General features: G+C 38.2%; 1 protein-coding gene across 7 annotated transcripts in view; it reads left to right on the forward strand.

Annotated features, from left to right (window-relative positions):
- Nucleotides 1-12,864, forward strand: part of TMEM117 (transmembrane protein 117) — a 178,029-nt gene extending 165,165 nt beyond the window's left edge. For 6 of the 7 annotated variants that reach the window (XM_038155838.1, XM_038155837.1, XM_038155840.1 and 3 more), the window contains 2 exons: nucleotides 6,097-6,226; nucleotides 11,889-12,864. In XM_038155838.1, the coding sequence (XP_038011766.1) occupies nucleotides 6,097-6,226; nucleotides 11,889-12,526 (768 nt within the window). In that variant the 3' untranslated portion in view covers nucleotides 12,527-12,864. Of the gene's footprint in view, nucleotides 1-6,096; nucleotides 6,227-8,164; nucleotides 8,411-11,888 lie in introns of those variants that run through there. The other variant, XM_038155844.1, reaches the window with a different exon arrangement.
- The last annotated feature ends 8,552 nt before the right edge of the window (nucleotides 12,865-21,416 follow it).

A 21,416-nucleotide genomic window follows, 5' to 3' on the forward strand; every position in this document is an offset into this window, starting at 1 on the left:
TATACATGTGGTAACGTTAAGAGTAGGTGAGGGTTTTTGTTTAACAAGGACTAAAACCAGCACTGCCTATCAAACTGTCTTCCTCTGTTTGTCAAAGAACAGAAGGTCAGAAGGTGAGCAGTAAGGTTGATCTCACAAGCATGAAAGTGAGTTCTAATCATAGCTGCTGACTTCCTTTCTTTCCTACGTTTGAATGAAATATTTTAAATATGTTTGCAGTTTAGCAGCTCACAGAGATCTCCAGGGTAGACATCACAGCGAGTTGCAGCACTGCAATGAAGTTAGAGATAACCACAGAGGAGTTGGGCCTTTGTCTCTGAATTCTGGCAGTTCATTTCTTACTTCAAACACCTTCAAAAATACAAAACCATTGCATCTCCTGAAATTTCCTCACAATGTCTGTGTCCATCATGTTCTAAGATGCAAAGATATCTGAAAACAGTCCTCACCTCAAAATGTTTTTAATAAATACATTAAAAATGCTATAGGCAGTTTCTGAAACACATACACATTCATGCATGTGTTTTCTCAGTTCCTCCCTGTTTTATTTACTGTTTAGAGACATTTAAAGTACAAGTGTGTTCATAGCATTAAATATGGCATATGTCATCATTACTTAAAGCAGAAATATTCAGTGTGCATTGTTCCTCTTCCCCTATTATATCTCAGCAGTGTTTATATTATTCTTGGTGTTATGTCATATTTAATGAACACACCAAGAGCTACATTAAAACAGGAAGAGAGATAAAATCGTGGCACATTTGTTCACCACTAGTTGTTAGTGTTTTCTAATCATGGTCCCACCATCTCTGTGGCATTTTTCCCTGGGGGAAAAGAGGCTTATGGCTGAGGCATGTGGTGGGGTTGTGTGTGCATGATGCATGGGATATGGTTTGCTGAGGGCTAGCATTCCCTTCCCAGACAGCTAATGACTCTGACTTGATCCTGCCAGCACCTGCTCCTCATCCTCTGGAGATGTGGCCCAGAAAAACACCAAGGACCCATCCTGCACTAAACCAGGACACCAGGCATTGCCAATATGCTCCTGGGCAGCGTGTGTCCTGGCTTGAGGTCAGGATAGGGCTGCCCAGGAAATGCCTTCTCTTTTCCACAGATGATGGCAAAAAATGGCCAGATCATATCAGAAAGTCTGGCTTTGATGCTTAGTTACCATTGCTAAAAATATCTTTACTTAAAGAGGTACCAAACTGGTGCTGCTAGCTGCACTGTAGGATCTTAAACTAACACCTGGCGTTGCAGCAGAGAGTATGTGCATTTGTTTGGCCTGGCTAGCTATAACCAAAGCAAAGAGAATTAAAATACCATGATCTCCTCAGGTTTTTTTCTGTGCTTCTGCATTTAATGAGGTAGCTGATGGAAATCAGAGGTACTGTCTGCCCATTGCAACACCAGGATGGGCCCTCAGTGATCTTAAATTCATCCTCTGGCTGCCCTTTCCTCAATGACTGGAGTGAAATGAGGCAATAACTTTATTTGATTTGCACATGCCACAAAACTTTCTGCTGAGGTTAGAGACCTCTGTGCGGCTGATTTAAGCCTGCTGGTACTGGGTTGGCTCTGTCTCCACACACGGAGTGGATGTGTGCTGCAGTCCCATCCCCCAGGCTGGGAACCACTGAAGTCAATGAATATTAGAAATCTGATGCTGATGGATTTAAAGGAGAAACAATCTGTTCGTGCAGTGTGAAAGGTACATATGTGAGCTAACAGTGCGTTTGTGCAGCCTTATTTTTCCAATTCTGCAATGCATTCTAAATATGGTATTTTGGGCCCAGATCCTAATCAGATCCCACAAATGGCAGAGTACAGGCACCTCAGCAATGAGGACTAAAGCTGATCAAGTGTACTTTGCATAATTATGAGCTGAAAACTTCAAGAACATAACACATGGCACTCATGTTCCAGTGGTGAGCAGAGACTGATATCAGAGGCCACAGAGATAAAACACTGTGTAGGGAAACATGATGCAGGCCTGAGCTATGCTCCAGAGTTGGAAGTGTTTGGATTTATGGGCTTGAACATTTGGTCTATTCGTGTAGCTGTTACAAGTGAGGTGGAATATATCTACAAGGCATCTTGAATTTCTTAGGAAAATGGTTTCCTGGATATTGCTGAAATTAAGTTGTCTTTTGGCTGTCAGTAAGGGAAAAAAACAAACATATTCAAAAGATTTTGAACAGCATTTTCTTAGAATCTGGATAGTTAAATGGCCACTTTGTTTGGTTTGGATTTGACAGCCTGATATTGGCATTAGCCTGAAAATGTAATAATAATCTGCTTTTCTTTGGCACAGTAATAATACTACAGCTATGTATCTGCGAGTGATAATGTCTTTCTGTGGACAGTTGACACTCAAACTCAGCAAAGCTGTGATTCAAATGAAGATCCAAAGGCTATTTAATTCCTAACTTAAAGCTTCATTTTCCTAACTGCTGCATCTGTAGTGACTTCCATGGAAATCAGTAGGTTTAACTCATTATTTTAGTTTCCTTATCTTAAAATTGCTTTCAAATGCATTTTATTATTTGATAGTGCCTTTTAAATATTGTTTTATTTCTGTAATTTCATAGGACTGTTCTTAAAGAACAGACTGTATTAACGTTCTGATAAAGATGTTACATTCAAAATTTTATTTATGGGTGAGGAAGGGCCTTTATATATAAAGCCAAGATTTTATTGTTAGTGTAAAATTTAAACAGTGTAATCCACTGATTATTAGTTGAGATCTAATCATTACAGAAAAGAATACTTCTGTGCAGAAAGAAGTTTCAGTAGTAATAGTAGTAGTAGTAGTGATAATAATAATAATGTCTAAATTCTTATGCACACACTTCTTACTTTCTATTGCTTTTCCTGATGTTTCATCCACCCTCCCTCTTTTCCTGTGGTTCTTGAAATGGGCAGTTTCGGTCTGACAGGGCTCAGTGGGAGCATTATGGCCTGCCATTGGCATCTGGAGTCCTTTGCTGGGAAGGATATGATCTTCATCATGATGGTTTCTTTTTTCTTATGCTAAAGATCCTTGGGGCTGTTTTTATATTAGATAACATGTTAAGACCTTGCTGTTTCCTCCTTGATCTGAAGCTCCACGTTACAGATAGGTTTTACAGATAGTGTCTTATGTGAGATACTTCTTTGTTCTCCTTGTTACCCCAAAAGTAGTTTTGCCCAGCCCAGAGCTGCATTTCTTTAGCTGAATGCCAGTGAGTTGTTTATAGCTGTGAGGTCTGCAGCACCAGCCTGTGCCCATCTCTCTAGTTATGGCCACACCATATTACAGTGCTTCAGTCTAATAAGGGCCTTGATACAGTTCAGGCATGCTTCATACAGTATGGGGCATATACATAGAAAATGTTAATATCAGGTAGTGCTCATCCAGATGAGAAAAAACTCTTTTTAATAAAAAACTCAGATGCAGAGACACAGACCAGTACAAAATTCTGCATGGTGGAATTTTATCTGTAAATCAGCAAAAGGCACAGTGGGAGCCTTGGGCTGAGGCAGGAACAGGAGGCCAGATTTATAGACCTGTGTTTACTTACAACTAATGCAGAGGTCACAGTTCTCCATTCCTTTATTTTCAGGAATATGTAATGTATTTCTTCCTATTTATTTTTGGATGAGAGTATGTATGAGTTGACAAGAGGCATCAGTCCTGAGGTGTATATTAAAAACGGTGAACTGAAAGTGTGCACACATAAAATTTTTATCTCTGGGTATTTTTTGAATGCCTACCCCCTGCAAGGGGATGTCTACAGATGCAGGGTAAGGGGCTGCAGCTGAGCAGGTATTACCAGGAGTGCATGTGTTACATTAATGATAAGGCAAAATGAGAGCATCCTTATTTTCTTATCTTCTACATCTGTAAACTGGCACTTTCTGCATTTCTGTGAACATTAAGAACTAGGTAAAGGGTGTCAGATTTTCTACTTGCTTGCACTCCTGTTAATCCATTTAACTCAGTGTAACAAATAGCCCAAATCAGCTGTTAGTGATCAGGCTGTGCTATTTCCAGATATAAAACTCTTCCATTTCCTTTTCATTGTAGAAAATGCTGGAGACCTTAGCAAGTCCTGGTAGTTAAGTTATATATAGTGATTAATCTTTCAGAGGTCATATATAGAATAGAATATCCTCAGCTGAAAGGGACCCAGAAGGACTACTTCTGGCTCTGCACTGTACAACTGCAAGAATCATGCCATGGCATGATGCCTGGCAGCATTGTCCAACTTTCTTCAACTCCATCAGGCTGGTGCTGTGACCATTTCCCTGGGGAGCCTGTTCCAGTGCTCAATCTTTGGGGAGAAACCTTTTGGGGTATATAACATAAATCTCCCCTGACACAGTTTCAGGTCATTCCCTTGGCTTCTGTCACTGGTCACTACAGAGCAGAGATCAGTGGCCGCCCCTCCTCTTCCCCTCATGAGGAAGTTGTAACTGCAATGAGATTTCCCCTCAGTCTCTTCTTCTCCAGGCTGAACAGACCAAATGACCACAGTCACTCCTCACAGGCCTTCCCCTCAAGGTCCTTTACCATCTTTGTTGTCCTCCTTTGGACATGTTCTAATAGCTTTATATCTGTCTTATATTATGGCCTCCAAAACTGCCCTCAGCAGTCAAGGTGAGGAGCAGAGCAGGACAATCCCCTCCCTTGCCCGGCTGCCAATGCTATGCCTGATGCACCCAGGACAGGGTTGGCCCTCCTGGCTGCCAGGGCACTGCTGACCCAAATTCAACTTCCTATTGACCAGGATGCCCAGGTCCCTTTCCCCAGCACTGCTTTCCACTGCACTTCCCAGTCTGTTGGGAGCAGACAGGGTTGCCCTATCCCAGGTGCAGAGTTTGGCACTTGTCTTTGTTAAACTTCATACATTTGGTGGTTGCCCAGCCCTCTGATTTGCCAAAGTCTCTCTGCAGGATATCTCTGCCTTTAAGAGAGTCAACAGTTCTTCCCAATTTAGTAGATTATTCTTAGTTTTGAATATTTTTTTTTAATTACTCTGTAAGGAAACTTTCTATCCTTACGAAACTGAAAATTGAATAATGGAATTGGTTCTCACAGGAAGACAGCTATGCTGGAATAGTTTTCATGTGAAAGAATCAGAAGTCACTCATAGAGTTCTTCACATTTTGGATTCCTTTATTTTATTTTTAGTAATTCAGCTGCTTGTGGCACCAGCTTGTTGAATACAGATCCAGGAGTGTGCATGGCAAGAGGGGCAGTGTGTTTGTAACAGGAGAGATCATCAACAATCTGCAGTGCACAGAGTAATGACACTGGCAGTAATCATTCTGATTCTAGCACTATTGCTTTCAGTTTGGCCTCTAATGAGCCATGCTATCATACCCATTTTCAAGTGACTGATGGTGGGTACAGATAACCAAGCGAAAAATTCCTTTAAATGCAGCTCTTCCTCAGCTGGGGTACCACACACTACCCAAATTTGCATAATGCTAGGTAAGAGCTTCCCCATTTCCAACATTACCTTGTCAGCTGAAATATGGCAGGGGAGAAAACTGTGCTTGGGTTGATTCAGGCAAATTATGCTGAAGGGCCAGCACTTGCAGTGATTGTTTATTTAAATATATGATGGCAAAATACAGAAAACACCCTGTAAGTTGAACAAGTAGAATACAGATATATGTTGTGTTTTAAAGGCTCAGGCCACCTTTGCCAATTTCATACCTGTAAACTGTTTGCAAAATTACAAGTTACTGAGAGTAAATAGCATAGCCAGATTTTTATATAGCTATTCTTAGTGTTGCCAAGTTTTAAATAAGTATTCTTATCCTTATTCTGTTTTGTACTATCAGCTGGTAAGGTGGGCTCAGTACTGTAATTCTGAAGTGAACTTTTTACCTGTAATTACATGGAGCTGAGGTAAAAATTATATTGTAAAATCTAATATAAATAAGATATTCTATTTCAAGTGGGTCAATCAAATTTAAAGTAAGAAAATCCAATAATGGAGGCTTAAATATAGAACATTTCTGTTTTATTAATTTAAGCCATTTTAAAGGCAAAAATATACCATGAAATCTTACTTTTAGGCTCTTATTTTTCTTTTTTAACAGGACTGGGAGTTTCCACATTTTATGGGTGATGTTGAAGTGAATCTTCCAGGCTTGCCTTCAGCACATATGCAATTCAAAGTACCTTATTTCCAAAAGATACTGAAAGAGGAATATCACATACATATAACAGGTAAGTAATCTTACAGATCGTGACACAGTCACGCAGTGAACCACTTCTATGTAATAAATGTATGCTACCATGGTCTTAAATGTGTATTTTTTTGTGTTTGTCCCAGACTTTTTCTGTCTCTTTATCTGTCCATATCCATATTCTCCCTATATAACCGTCTCAAGGAAATGAGGAATCTGTATCTTACAAATCAGAGAGGCCTGCTGTTTCTCATGGATTTCAGCAACTTCTTGTGACATTAAGTAATACATAATGTAACTTCAGACATCTTTTATCTAGAATTACTCTCTCAGGGAAATTAGCAGCTTATTTCATCTTCAAATCTCTTATGCTTTCAGATGCCTTTGCTATGATTTATGCTAATATCTTTTCATAACTTTGGTCATTCTCATCTGGCAAAGGCCACTCGTAACCGTACTTCCATCAGTCATCTAACGAGAAGCAGACAGTTAAATAACCTCAAATAAAATAGAATTGCAGTTATTGAAATGGATGATACATACAGATAAAAAGTACCTGATCCTTGCATACTGTGAGTCAGTATTTTAATAACAGAAGGGAATGAAAAAGAGGAGGTTAAATAGGGATAAATATTTTGGTTTTACCTTCAAGCTATACAAAAGGAGTATAGCTCCTCTCTCTACATTGGGAAGAGATGGATAATAATGGATAACAGAAGAATACAGGTGTGAATTGGCAGGGGTCTTTAACTGCTAATATAAAAAGTCACAGCACATGACACCGCACAGAAATAAGATAGATGAGGGCAACCAAGGACAAGCCAAAAGGAACTCCTGCAGACCAGGGACAAAAGGAGCATTCAGAGATGATACAAAGATAAGGCCAAGAGTTAGCAGGTGAGTCACAAGCTCAGCAGACAGCTGAAGCTGAGGGAAGAAAATGTGTCAAGGAAAGAATGACACCAGCACTGAGCTGAGGCAGACTGAATGAGGCCTCAGAAAAGAAGTGTTTTCAGCAGAGAATGCAGAAATGAGATTAAAAAACAGAAAAGAAGATAAAAATAGTGCAGAAGTTACCTGTCGGCTATTGACTGAGGGAAGGCAAGTGGACCAGCAGGAATTACAGATGGAGGGATAGAAGGTTTTTCAAAACTGAAGGTAGGTGCCCTGTTGGAATGCTGACAGAGAACAGCCAGCTAACAAGGAGAAAGAAGAGCTGATACATATATGAGGGAGACCATTTGAGCCATTAGTGGTTTATGGAACAGGATAAAGTAAATTATGGCCCGTCAGTGACTAGAAGGTGTAGGGTGAAAGGAGATGTTATGTGTACATGATGAATACATTTTTCTCTCCCAAGTGAGCAGAAAGAGAAAGGAGCAGAGGAAAAAATATTTTAAGCATCAGATATTTTATGTGAATTGCAGGTATGGAATTCAGGGATAGCAAAAAAGATTTTTTTTTTCCTTTTTCTCAATGCTAGGGAATGAATTTGGAAGGGCTCAGTCCCACAAGGTTCCCAAATGCCATACTGTTATTCCATTGTATAAGGAAAAGTAGTGGAATGGGTGCGCAGAGGAGTAGGAAAAATGACTGAGACATGGTAGGTGGGGCTGTGTCACCAGATACAGAAACTTGGCATATAATTAATGGGTGATAGAAGAGGAATTGAAGAGCAAAGAACAGTTTTGCATTGTAGAAGAGACAGGGACATAGATGGTAATCAGGGATAATCAAAGAATAAACAAGAGCAAAGAACATAAATTAGTGATCAGAAATGCAATCACTAGCAATGCTGCTGTTTGAAAACAGGCCAACCAAATAAAACCAATGTTTATGCATTGTAGTCTTCTGCAGAGAGGACTGGAGTCCTTTCTGATTTTCTAGTGAGAAGGCATTCTTTTAATGAGGATGAGATAATGAATGAGGGCTGAGGAAAATTTTTCCCTGCTCAGCATTAACAAGATCCATTTATTAGATTCTCTAGACAAATCAATCCATTTGACTGCACATCACGCATCCTGTCCTCTGAGAGCCTGTTTTATCTCAGTGCTACACCACCCTTTAGGAGATCTAATAAACTGCCATAACACATGGCACAAGAACCTCCCTTTGGGTAAGTTTTGCTTAAACCATCTGTTCTTGCCATCAGTTCTTGTCTTAGGTTAGGGCATCATGATGGATAATTTGCAAGCTCTAGTGACTGTCTGGATATGCAGATACTTGAATATTCTACTGAAATCAAGGTGAAGAAAATTTGAAAAGAAAAAAAACCTAGTTTTTTATATATATATATATATATATATATATATATATATATATAAAATCAAGATTGATATAATCCAGTCTAAAATGATGCACATGGAGGCAACTGTAGCAGGTGACATGGGGGTAAAACAATGGTAACAACAGGGACCCAGCTTTATTTAAGCATTTAAGCCCTGTTAAATACACAGAATCCAGAATGTTAAATCTAACCATAGGATTTCTTTTAAGTAACAAGCAGGAAATGAACACTGAGTCCTGAAAAACATTTATTTTAGTACCAGCTGCATAGATAAATCCAGGCTGTAAATCTATGACCTGTGCTCTAGTTTTTAGAAACTGAAAACCATTTTCTCCCAAGTAGCAAGGAGAAAGAAGGCATGGCTGAAATAACATTTGCCATCCTTTTCCTGGCAAAGTTTATTCTTTATTAGTTTTTACACAGTCTGTTTTAGTCACTGTTGATTGATATAAATAAAAGCAGCCCTATTCAATATTGTTATTTCAAATAAGCAATGGTCCCACAAAGGAGCTCTAAGGAAAGCAACATTCTGAGGAGTCAAGGATTTCAAGGCACCATTCTGTTGGTTTGTCCTTGATGGCTTTAAATAAGTTTTGTACAGATGAATAATTTCAGTTACCTGCTATGTGTTGCCAGCTCTCCTGACTTTGTCACAAGTCTTAAGACAGTTGCACTTTTTCTTACTTTTCTTTTTCATTTTATTTTTCTTTTTCGGTTTTTTTTTGTTTTTTTTTTTATTTTTTTATTTATTTTTCATTGTTTTGTCTTAAAGATTTATATCCTGAATATAGTGAGTAAATGAGAACTTCAGGTTTCATAAAATAAATATCATGATTGCAGGGGAAAAAAAATTAAAATTTGCTTCTGCATAATTCAGTGTCTAAAAAGGCACAACTCTACAAGGTATATTATTTTAACCCATGCTACTTTAAACTAATAAGATGCTTTCTTAGTCCTGACTTGAGATTTCTTAATGTTGTTGGCAGTAATAGTGAATTAACATCTTCTGACTCTAGTTGATATGCTTCAGTGTTATTTTGAATTTATTGTGAAAAGCTATCTTATTTTTACTGGTAACAGATTGTCTCATTTTACTCTCATTTCTTTGCAGCTAGGAACTACTTGCAATACTCCTTACTGAGTATTAAATATTTTCATTCTGTTTTGATTGCCACTTTTTTTTATGAACATTGAAAAAAAGCTTGAATTCCTGCATCTGCTTAGCTCATCTGGATTTCCCTTGACAGATGGTTCATTGCAAAGTGTGTGTTTTCCTTTTTACCCTGATGTTTATGAAAATACATAGTCTATCCTAGTTTCTATAATGCCCAGGGAAATTTGTAAAACTTAAAAGTAAATTTTGTTCTGCCTCTTTTGTGATTAAAACACACTGAGGGGGACCTGCCTTGTACCCTTTAATGGCAGCACTGGAAATCCAAGAGCATCTACTGTCAAGTATGCAGGTAATTTTCAAAGTGAAAATGTTACAATTTAGGTATCAGAAAAGATGGGAGAGTTCTCTGGCCGTTTGTAACATGTTTCTGAGGGCTCATCTGACCCAAGTGCCCTTCCACCCAAAGGAGAAATCATCACCTTCATTGCGGGAGAGTTACCAGCATGGCTGGCTTGTGGAGTTAAACCAACAGCGTGTCTAGATTCAGCCCAAGCTTACTCAGAGTAGCCCGAGGGAGTCTGTGGGCAAAAATAGAAAGGTTAGAGGTAAAACCAAAGCTGTCCGTGCACACAGATGTGAAAAAACCTCAGAGGATTAACATAGATCAGCTGTGAGTGGTCTGTCTGTATGCATGTATCTAGCTAATAACACTAATGTGACAGAAGATAGGAAGAACATTTCAAATGTTTTACAGCAGTGTCTGAGCGGTTTTAGACACAAATTACAGTTGAGATAGAAGTCTAAAGCCAACATTTCCCACACTAGCCTCTGGCTGTGGTTGCACAGCATGAGGCTGCTTGCGTCTAGCCTTATTAAGTAGAATTTTCACATTACCTCCTGACCTCAGTAAGGTTCCTGAGGACTAGCTTCTGCATGAGATTTTGTTGGGAAACGAATGGTCTGTTCCAGAGTGGGCAAACAAAAATAAAACTGCTTCAGAATCAGCAGCTGTTTTGGAATATTGGGATATATTCCAAACGTTGTGTGGAGGATTGCCCAAAAATCCAGCCCTTCTGATGTGAGCAGGGATACCTTCCTCTACATAGGTTTGCTCAAAGCCCCATCCAACTTGACTTTGATAGAGGAGTTATTCAGGAATTATAGGACTGTCTGCAAGATCTTTTTAGTTCAGTTTTGTTTCAGAATGGTGATGAATGTTGAACACAAGAGGATAACAAGAGAATAAATATTCTTGTTTATTTTCAAGCTATTCAATCTGAAGAGAACCATTAAACCTAACTCCTGAGTACATGAAGTTAGTCTCCTTACCATCCTGAAGAATTCTGGTTATACAGTTTGAACACACATGCTTTCAGGAACTGGAATCCATTAATTCTTTGCAAGTCACTAGCCTAAGTAATTTGATAGTTCTGTGATACATTTTATTTTTCACTTGAAGCATACTTAAATGTGATTCCAGCAAAGACCACGATCATTCATCACCAGCAGGAACATTCCCCCATGTATGTATTTTCACTTAACGCTAACATGTAGATTTGCCAGGTTCTTGGGTGATGGCAGTCATCACTGTACAGGTGAAATCTTAACATATGTCTAACTAGATTGTAAGATATGCTTTGAAAGATATGACTGTGAAAATAGTACAATTTGTTATATGTATTCATAGACAACAGATGATAAAAAATGCTAAACTGCCTAGACTTGGAAGTCTACAATCAGCCCTTGCTATTTCTCAATAATCTCACTGTGATTCTATAAATCACAGTTTGTCTGATTGCCCATACCTGAATATATCTGCACTCTGTGGTTGGTATATCAAACAACATAAGTATATACCCTTAAAATCCATATAATTACCAACCTCAAAAACCTCAGTCACTTCAGTAATTTCTGGAATATGAATGGTTCTGTCAAATGTGGCCTTTTTATGGAAAATTTCCATGTGAGTATTTTTAAAGCTGTGGAATTAATGCTTTTTCTAGGTTTATTGAGCTATAACCTAGTGATCTAAATAAGCTGGTCACTTTCAAACTGTAATGTCAATTGCTTAGTTATACTCCTGTGCTTGTGTTACAAAATTGTTTTGTGTCTAGACCTAATTGTGAAATACTAAGGGATATTCAGCATAAATCTGACTGTGGTGGAAATTTATTTACAACTTTGCTTTACAGATTAATAAAAAATAACTTTTTTTCCTCTGAGTGTCTTTTGGGTGTAATGGCATTTGTACTGCTTCTAAAATGGATATATCAGATGACAGAACTTTCTTTTTCCAAACAGGCAAGTGGTTTAACTATGGAATTATCTTCCTTGTTTTAATCTTGGATCTGAATATGTGGAAGAACCAAATATTCTACAAACCTCATGAATATGGTCAATATATCGGTCCTGGACAGAAGATCTACACAGTGAAGGACTCAGAGAGCTTGAAAGACCTTAACAGAACTAAGTTGTCTTGGGAGTGGAGATCCAATAACACTAACCCATTGACAAACAGGACCTATGCTGAAGGGGACATGTTCTTGCACAGCAGGTTCACAGGCTCTAGCCTTGATGTCAAATGCCTGGCTTTTATTCCAAGTTTGCTGGCTTTTGCTTTGTTTGGTTTCTTCATCTGGTTCTTTGGGCGATTTCAGAAAACTGACCAAGGCATGGAGAATTTAGACAAATCATATACAAGAATGAAACGAAAGTCACCATCAGATATGGGAATGACACGAGAAAATACACAGGTGTTAGAAGAACCATTGAATTTTCAAGAACCACACCTGGTATCCATAAAATCAGACTTAAGTGAAATAGTTTTTAATTCTTCTCTTCTAACTTCTGAAAACTTGAACGCACAACTGAATGAACAAGACAGCCCTTTACAGCCAGTACCAGAGTCCTCTGTCCCTAAGAATAATCCTGTGACATAAGAGGAAATTACCCAGGAAAATCAGTTTAAATAAGCAGTTACTCTAAGATTTCAGTTTTACCTTTTGTAAGTTAAGATTTACATAGTGTTTAGAATAAGAAACTCAACCTATACCAAGAGGTGCTCAGCATGCTTTTTCTAGGAATTATGGTTTTTATTTGTATTATAGTACGTGCCTATTGTATATCTAACATTCCTTTATAGATTGCTTCCCAAAATTGCACAAGCTATTTATTAATACATTACCTTAACTGTATAATAGTGTATTAGATGATTACTTGCAGGTATAAAATTCTACCGTGGTGGTGCCTTGAGACATTAAACTGTTTTTTAACTCAACACCAGGTGTATAGCACAGTTCTTCTCATCTGTTTTGCAAAGCTTTTTGTATATGGTCGTTCCAAGTGTCATTTGATGTCTTGACAGAGAAAAATACAGCTATTCCTAAAGAAGGTTTTCTGTTAGGATACCACAATTTGACTTTGTTATTTACTCATCTGTGAAGTTAGAGATTTTGATGACCAGACTGCAGAGAAGCATGTTGATTAGCTTTTAATTTTTCTGGCTAGCTGCCAAACACAAATACAGATTTATTATGCAGTAGAGACATAATACAGCATGGGTCACTAGTTGTGAAAATATGAGTTTCTCCATCAGTAATAGCAATTATGTGATAATGCCTAATTATGTTTTTCTTAATTAAGGATAAACTGCTCCTTGATTTGAAGTTTTGACCTTCACCTTTTAGAAACAGAGGTGAAAATACATGGTTGAAGCAACTCTTTCCATCATCACACCAACCCCATGCAGCATCAAAGAGCCAATGGAGTGATTGCAGTAAAAGACACAAAGCCCATTAAATCCAGTATTTTTGCAATTCAGTGCAGATATGGTCTGGGTATATGTGAAACATACATAGGAACTTCTCGTAGTCTAATTTCTCCAAATACTGAAGAAATGTTGAAGGTTTTTAATTGAAATAAATCAATAGTTAAATTTTTTGCACCTTTTTTTTTTTTTTGGCCCTTCATTTGTTATCCATGACTATTCATAACTTAAAAGTAGAAACAGAGGGAAACTGGGTTTTTTTTCCTTTTTTGAAGGGGACTTCCTAATGTGAATTTCTCTGCTGTATGATCAAACTATATGCACTAGAAAAATTGCATATCTAAAACATCAGAAAGATTCTGATTTGCTTCTATTTCAGTTCTATAAAATTGTTGTTATAAGTTACCAAATAACAAGTCATTTTTAAGACTGAATTATTTCCCTGTCACTTTCTAGTGTTGCTGTATTTTGTCTTTGTGACTTTTTTATCTCTGTTGGTTTTTGATCTATTTGCTTTTAAGTTTTCAGAATGCTGAATTTAGCATGCATAATAGAGCTATGCATTTATTAACTGTCACTTGAGAGCCAATTTTAATAAACATCATTCAACAATTGTTTATTATGAGGCGGGAACACACTCTGTCAGTTTTGCAATTTTTCAAACCATTTTACCTATGCATTGCCCTATTTCAATTGATAAGTATTTCTGACACTAAAAAAGACAGACAGCATCACAGTGATGTCAAAATCTAATATTTTTTATGAAATATTTATTATTTTATCAGGAAAATTTTTTATAATCATACTAATTTTTTATCAATTAAAAATTTTGGCTAAACCCAGATTTATTTGCTTTTTCCTTCTGCAACCTATAAACTTGTTTAATTGACTTACAATATAATCAAAGACAAGCCATTAATAAGTAATGATAAAACAGTGTGAGATCCTGCTTCTACAATATAAGAGCTGATAAACTGATGTATGACATTAAAAAGCATTTGATTGCTTAAGGATTTTCAGAAATAGCTGTTTAATTTTGCAGATACATGCTTCTCTGTATGTTTTGGACACTGTAAACCCTGTAAACCCTGTAAACCCAAATACTGAAAATCTCTCGTTAACTCATTTCTCTATTTGTGCAGAGTAGTAGTTAAATACATAAATATGTAGGCAGAAAAATGAAATAATTACTTGAGCCTTACAGCCTGCATGATTTCTTGACTCTGAGAAAACTGTTATTAAGCAGCTGATTTCACAGCTAAAATAATTCCTTGACCTCATATTGAGTTAATGCTTTTAAGGTCATTATAAGCCTTCATGAAAGAGAGAAAAGCATCAAGTAATCCTAGATTTTGCATGAGTATTTAAATAATGGCCAAGCATAGAGACTGCTTATATTATGAATTTGTAAGAGGTTTAAAGATTCAGTGTAACCACTCACCATGGTCAACTCATCTAGTCAATTAATGGAGAAAGGACTTCTGAGTATGTAGGAGTCTCATTTGTAATCACAGACATAGATGGAAGAAGAGATGAGTATTTTCATTGTCCACTTCTAGTGTTAAGTTTGAATTAGATGGTCAGGCTTGCCCCAAGCACCTTCTGAAACAGACAAAGACTTGGGAGCTGAACACCCTTGTCGGCGCAGGGGTCTCCCTGACACGGATGTAATTAGCACTGACTCTATGATGCAGAAGGCTGAAACATTGCTTTATTCTTCTATACTATATTCCTACTTTATTCTTGAGAAATTCATAACTTCCAGCTTGTCTGATGTAACTTTGACCTCATTGGTCAACTAACTAAAACACTACCACCCTTTGGTAAACAAATTTCTATAACACATTCCACATTTGCTTAGCAACAGGTGCAGCAAGTGGAGATAAGAATTGTTTTAATTCTTTCTCTCAGCTTTTTCACAACTTCTTGCAGCCTTCCCCAGGGAAAATGCTTGGGAAGGCCTGTACCTGCTCTCTGTGGCCAGAGAGTTGCTGCCACACACCTAAAGATGACCTAACTCAGTCATTTATCTCTGCGTTACTGAGTAGTGCAACCCAGCAAGAGCAGGTTTGTGGAATTGGTGCTGAGGACGCAGTGCCCACTGTTTGTGCATTTCAGGGGTTTACATCAGTTTAGCTCTTTTTTGGTCCTGATAGAGTGAATGAAGGATAGTGCCTGGAGTACATGCAGAGACCCTGAGCTGGAGGACCTCTCAAGGTCTGAGCTGGAGGAGAGCCAGTGAGCACAATCACAACTTTACTCCTGAACTTAGCTGCTAATGCAGAGTCATTCTGAGTCTTTCCAAAATGGAAATATTCTTCCTCCAAGCACAATTCATTGTTGTCAACTGTTGTTCACTTTTAGCGTTCTGAAACATGTTGCTAACTCAAAACAGTCTGAACTGCTTTCTAGTCTGGTACCCGTAACTGGGACCTCAATATGGACATTTGACCTTCTGCTGAAAGCCTAACTATTGGATAAATTTATTAGGGTTCTATTTCTTTTCCTGAGGATGTTGAAAAACCTATAGGAAGGGAGAAACTTGAGGAAGTGTCAGTTTTTTTCCCAAACTACACATCTCCATTCTACCCTCTATAATGAACCATCCAGCAGCTGCCATCACTACAGGGCTGGCCAGTTCTGCTTTGACAAAGAGCAGATTTGGTGCCTTTTTTTTTACCACAGATACATTGTTCAGTGATGGATGATAGAAACCACCTAATATAACTTATATATAGAAGATACATCTCTAGGATAAGCACATAAGATTTATGAGCCCACAGGTGCCCATAAATTGCCTTAGCATTCTCAACCATTATCTTTACTGAGATGGAAATGACATGAAGCAAAAAGAAGGTAAGAATTTTTGTAGAAAGTCCCTTAAATATAATGTTCATGCTCATGGAAGTGTATAGATATCTTCAAAAACCATATATATAAAATGCATATGTGTATGTACATTAGGAGCCCAGGGATTAGTTGATTTTATTGGGAAAACTGCTGAGTTTCTCAAGGCAATTTACTACTGCCCTTTTCATGCTACATTTCCCCATCAGTTACTTATTCCAGGTTGTTTCATCTCCTCTGCCTCTACTTATTTTGCAGAGAAAATATAAGACCAAAGAAAGAGCATTTAATTGCACTGTCTGTGTCCCCAAGTTATTTCTTTGTCAAATTTAATTTAATGCAGAAACTAAATGTTTTATGTTTTAAAAGATTTCTTTCCTTTCTGGCTAGTATCATCATACTTTGGGCTACTGCACTGTAGTACAGTATGTGTTAAATTATTGTTTTTCCTGCATTGAACAGCATCCATCATGACAACCACATGGGAACAAAGAGCAGACACCTCATAAAGACTGGGAAGGTAGCAAGTCAGTCCTTAGTAGATTGGCAAGCTCATTTTCCCACAAATGAACAAGTTATGGCTCACTAGTAAAAGATGTAACAGATTTTTAATACACTGGTCCTAATTTTAACAACCTTCTAGAAGGGACTCAGTGGGAGAGGACTTTTTATCTTAGACTGTAAATTTGAAGTAATTACATCCTGCAAGCAGAGGTAAAGGTTTCCACTTTTTAGGGTGAATTTAAAAGTAACCAGCTTAAACTTTGAGCAGATGGCAAGAATCATAAAAATTAGACAACACTGTGAGTAAGAATATGAAGGTGATTCACTTTGTGCTTCCTGGCACAGGATGGAGACAAAACACTTTTGTCAGATGTTTGAGTGGCCCTGTGCTTGCAATAGTGACATGTGATAGTGACATGCAAAGATTCAAACTGCATTTATTAACAAGCAGTTGCAGTACCTTTGTCAACAGAGGTGCCACTGCCAGCACCAGACAGACCAGCTCTCCTGCCATACTCTCTCTGTCCTGTCTGTCCATGCTAACTTGCAAATAACAAAGGAGTTGCTCCTTTCCCTGTGCCCTCAAAACTGTCCAATGGGGAGTCTGGGCTACCTGAGTGTGCTGTGGCATGTTATTGAAATACCTGATATACAACTCCAAGGGCAACCAAGGGCAGGCAAAAGGAGAGAGTCTGGTGTGTCAGTTTTATGGCCTTGAGGTGAAGAATGTCACTTATGTGACCATTTCAGAAGCAAATCAATATAAAAGAAGTCCTGTTTCATAGGAACACAAAGGGACAAAGGAAGAGACAGGAAATCATTAGAAATCTTTTCCATCCCCTTCAGATATTCAAACAAATGCAGCAAGTCCCTGTTTCCAAATGTTCACAAACAGTTCCCAGCTTCCAGATGACTTCTGGGTGAGTAGCTCTTCTGGGTAACTAGGTTTTAACACCATCGTAATTCTCTCCTAACACTTCCTCTGCACGGGGGATGTCAGCAGCTTTTCACTGTTTGAGGGAATGGAGTAGTTTTCTGATAAGGAAGTGGGAAAGAAATTGTGAGGGATATGTGATATGCTCCATGAGGCTGGTACTCTCCACAGCAAACTCCTTCTTGGAGAAAGAAAAAGCATGAATCCAGCTGCTTTGCAAAGAGGAGTGAAGTAGCAAAATCAAGTCCTTTCAGAAATATATCTTATATCAGCAGCAGAGTCACAGAGATACTTCTAATCTCATGCTTTTCCTTTAATGTGTAGCACTTGGGGTGTGCATAAAAGCAGCTTATCAGATTCCAGCAGGCAGGTTATAGACCCGGCTCTCAAGCTATTTGTGACATCTGCAACATTTCTCTTCATATTGAATTCCTTCTTGTCTTCATTTTTCTCTCGTTTTTCCCACTAAAAGTCCATTTCATTTAATTCCTCTGTTTTTATTTCCAATAAACTTTTATTGTTAGTGACCTAAACGGTGAGTTACCCTCCAAAGGCCCAAAATTGCTGTTATTGATTTGCCACCCTCTGTATCCCTCTCCCTCCCCTTCAATAGGGATAAACATTGATGGTGACTGCTCTGAGACACTGCATGCCTTGCTGACCTTTCCTTTGAGAGCTCTGAGGGCACATAAAGGCACTTGATGTGCTGGTGGCTACTAGGCCTTTTGGTCAACAAAACACATACTCGGACATGGTTAGAGTTTAGGTATTTAATTGTTCACAGAATCAGGTGCTGAAAGCAGATATATCTTGAGCCACCAACAGCTAGAATTAGAATATTCCAAAACTGCAGTGGCTCCAGCTGCTCCAGATGTTTGAGGACTTTTACGAGATTCATTCCCTGTCAGCTGTGGCAGCATTGCTGAGGATGCATGTGTGGCTTAACTTTAGTGTCATGCAATGATAGCACAAGTAGAGATAATTTCCAGTAATCATTGTTTCCATGTTTCCATGGTTACTGGATCAGTTTCTATTTTTGCTTCATGAAGCTATAAAAAAAACCAGAATGTCTTCCAAATCTTTGCAAGGTTAAAGTTAAATTATGAGTAGACATTCTAGCTATTTTTGCTTCATCTGTGCAACCTTCTTACTCCTTTTTCACCCTTTCCATCAATTTTGACCTGCTGATCCACAGCAAAACTACTCCTCAAAAATAATCCCAAAGGGGACAGCAATCATATTCTTTTCTGTGCAGTCCTGGAGAGACTTCAGACATCATTCATTCAAATTAAAAAAAAAAAGAAAAGAAAAAAAAAGACATATTGATTCTAAGGTCTAAAGAGTTTTTTATTTATATAAAAAAAGTTAAAGCAGATGCAACAGAAGTTGGCAGTAAACTTCTGCTGTGTTTTAATAGCAAATCTGCCTACAAGGGCCAATATAATTATTTGCTGAACCTGTCAGCTACAGGTAGGTTTAGGGCACAGTATTTAATGAAACCTCCATAGAAATGTGTGTTGTTGCACTCAAAAAATTGAGTGGGTTTTTTTCAGTTTTCAATCCCAGGCGATACATCTATCACTTAAGAGAGCACAATGATAGGTCCTTAGTTAGCAGCCAATCTGTACCAACAGGTTCTTGAAAGTCATGTAGGACCATTCAAAGGTAGAAGCTCAGATCTATGTGAGCTATTTTAGGTCACTGCTCCTGAACAGTGTAGCCCTGTTGCTCTGAGTGTCACAAAGACACAGTGTAATACTGATCTGACTAGACTTCAAAGGCGTCTGCTCATTTGGATGTACTTTAGTGCCTTTCAAAGTGCACATGGAGGAATAAATACATACAGCCCAAATGTCCCTCCTGGCGTTTTAAAGGCTCCAGCTTCACATCACAGAAATACCCACCAACTTTTTGGACAAGACAACTAAGAAGTTTACAAGACCTTTCCTAGAGATTTCTCACTGTCTTCTGTGGTCACTGGAAACTGTATTTTACTGAAACTACCCACTCATTTTATTGCACTTGTAATGGCACCACTGTCACATGTAAGTCTCTCAGACAAATATAACTACAGAGATTGGAAAGGAACTGCTTGAAGACTCTGCAATGCACAAGCAATATAAAAGTAGAGAGGAAAATTAACATGCTAAGACATGGAATTATTTGCTCAATTTCATACATGTCAGGCATCCCCTGCTTGCAAATTTTATTAGGACTTTAGTCTTTCTAATTTGTTGCTGTCAAATATTTTCTTTGTTTCATGTGATTCATATATACATGGACATGACATGAAATATCCCAGGAACAGAATTAGGTGTATTTCACCCTTGCATAAATTTCAGCTGGAGAAATTAGCTTTTTGAAATCAGAAGGCAGTTTTGTTAGCATCAGATCCCCACTGTCCCATGCCATGACACTGCCTCAGGGTAACCACCACTGGAAGTGGAAATACCTCACTTCTTCCTTAACTGCCTTTTGGAGTTTCCTTCAGAAGAAACCACTCTGCTTTCAGATACTGTGATCTGGAAAACAGACTTCAACAGTGCTTCAAGTAACAGCAGGTAACATGTAAAGGAGTTACAAAGCCACTCTTTTATCCCCTCAAATGGTGACATCCTATTGTTCCTTTGCAAATAGGAAGTAGTTAAATTCCTTTTCATAGTAATAGCAAAGACTGCCAGCGTTTTTGTGATGGAAACTTCAAAATTTATACTGGATTGTGTTTTCCTTCAACTCTATCTAAAGTGTCACTGAGGAGCAATGCTGGGAGTTCAAAAGACAAGCAACAAAAAGTATTCTGCTAACATGTTCCTGTCATGTACACTGTGAATGCATTAATTTTTTTCTTGAATGATGAAACAGAGAGACCTGTAGAACAACAATCTATTTGTAATGGGATTCTGCACCTAGAGTCCTAGTACACAGTCTTGTCTGAGATGTGAAAGTCTGCCAGTACCAGATTAGAGACAAGATGAGGGGAAACATTTGCCCACTGAGAGCACATGTGAGCAGCAGAAAGTGACAAGTACTGTGCTGCATCTCGGCCTGCACACAGCAAGGCTGGAGTGTTTTGCCAATCAAGGTCAATCTGTGCAGATGGAGGGAATGGTGAAAGGCAGGTGGTGGGATAAGTACTTTTAAACACATGTATCTGCTGGCAGCTTTACCATCCAGACTTTCTTCCTCCTATTTTCTTGAGCCAAAACTTTGAATAATATTGGGGAATGCAAGACTGCTAGAATTTTGTCCTACTGACTGAATCTTTTTGGAGATTAATTCAAAGATGCCTTGAGTTTTAATAATATAAACTGGATATTCTTGTTGAGAGAAAAGCCTGGATATTTTTTCCTCACAGCCTGAGAGGAAAAGCAACAGATAGTATAGCCACATTTTCAGAGTTCTAACTCTGAAGAAAATAAGTGCTTAAAACAATCTAAAAGGGAGGAAACTAAAACACATCAGCCTCTTAGATAACTGTAATATAAAAAAAGTCATGTTCTCTATTCTGACAGTTTGTAGAAACCTGAGGCACTTACATCATACAGCACAAAGTTATTTCAGCATTGTTTTTGTTTTTGTAGAAGGAATGACTTTGAACTGTGAGCAGATTCACAATTTAATTTTGAAAGAAATGAATGTTCCCCTCCCAGAATGATCCGCAGTTGGGACTGGTGTGAGTGATCTGGTTTGCACCCCCAGCACGATCTGGGGATTTACAGAAAAAGAACAAATTTCTCAGTCCTCACTGCAGGTGTGGCCTGAGAAGTCAGCTTTGTGT

Source organism: Motacilla alba, chromosome 1A (assembly GCF_015832195.1).
Source record: "Motacilla alba alba isolate MOTALB_02 chromosome 1A, Motacilla_alba_V1.0_pri, whole genome shotgun sequence".
Taxonomy (NCBI): Eukaryota; Metazoa; Chordata; class Aves; order Passeriformes; family Motacillidae; genus Motacilla; species Motacilla alba.